Raw genomic sequence first — 1,104 nt, 5'->3', positions numbered from 1 at the left:
GCGTGAGTTTAAGGTAGTATCTATATTCAAAATGGGACTCTCAGGGTGACTTTATAATGCAGAACTGAGTTTCAAAGTCGGCTGCTCTGTATGAACAGTCCTACACTGGCTGCGTACACTGTAATTTTTTTTGTTTCAGATAAGTTTTCTTTCCTGTACCAATTATCCTGGTATTGAAGTCAACCATATAATAGTTGCTGGTATTGGGGCCAGCCTTGTAGTAGATGCTGGTGTTTAAGTCAATATTCGAGTTGTACAACTGAAGAAAATCGTCAACGATAAAAATTGAAATTGGAAACTAAATTTTCGAAACCTGAGTTAAATCTCTTTTGTCGATTCTCTCCAACAACAGCTCAAAAGAAAATCGGGAATTGGAGGTTCAAATAATATTTCAAATGGTTATCAGGGTTTGGATCTTCAGCTTAAATTAATGGAGGATGAGCCAATTGCAAACATCTATTTCCGATTGCTGTTTTCGGCGGTGTCGGCTTATTTGCTCTATCTAATCATGCTCAACATTGGTGAGTGATGAGTGCTGAGCGTTGAATGGTGTATGTTATGTGTTTGTTATTTGTGTTTTTAAGTTTATATGTATATATATATAAGTTTATATGTATATATATGTTTATTTATATATTTAAGTTTATATATATACCTAAATACCTACCACAGACGTAACCTTATGCACCCACTTCTTATCTTTATATGTATCTGCACCTTACATGTACCCAAAAACCCACTACAGACGCAACCTTATACACCCACGCCTCAGCCTTATATGTACCTAAATATATACCACAGAAGTAACCTTATGCACCCACTTCTTAACTTTATATGTATCTTCACCTTATATGTACCCAAAAACCTACCACAGACGCAACCTTATACACCCACGCCTCAGCCTTATATGTACCTATATACCCACCACAGACCCGTATTATGCGCTGCTGGTGATGATTGTGTTGGTCGTGCTGGTGTTGATTCTACTGGTCATAGTGGGAGCGCTGTGGCTGCTGTGGGGAGTGTCAAAGAATATCACCTTCAACAGCTGGCGTCGCTTCGATACGTACTTAGGCGGATGGCCGACCACGGTAATATATATAA

The 1,104-nt window shown here is 38.5% G+C and overlaps 1 protein-coding gene across 1 annotated transcript in view; it reads left to right on the top strand.

Annotated features, from left to right (window-relative positions):
• Positions 1 to 930: 930 nt before the first annotated feature.
• SARC_13716 (hypothetical protein) overlaps positions 931 to 1,104 on the top strand; it is a gene marked incomplete at both ends in the record, with an annotated part of 2,197 nt that continues 2,023 nt past the window's right edge. Inside the window, one exon of the mRNA XM_014292153.1 lies at positions 931 to 1,091. Coding sequence (XP_014147628.1) covers positions 931 to 1,091 — 161 coding nt within the window. The remainder of the gene's footprint in view (positions 1,092 to 1,104) is intronic.

Source organism: Sphaeroforma arctica, assembly GCF_001186125.1.
Source record: "Sphaeroforma arctica JP610 unplaced genomic scaffold supercont1.3638, whole genome shotgun sequence".
NCBI lineage: Eukaryota > Ichthyosporea > Ichthyophonida > Sphaeroforma > Sphaeroforma arctica.
This window is presented reverse-complemented; position numbering and strand designations above follow the sequence as displayed.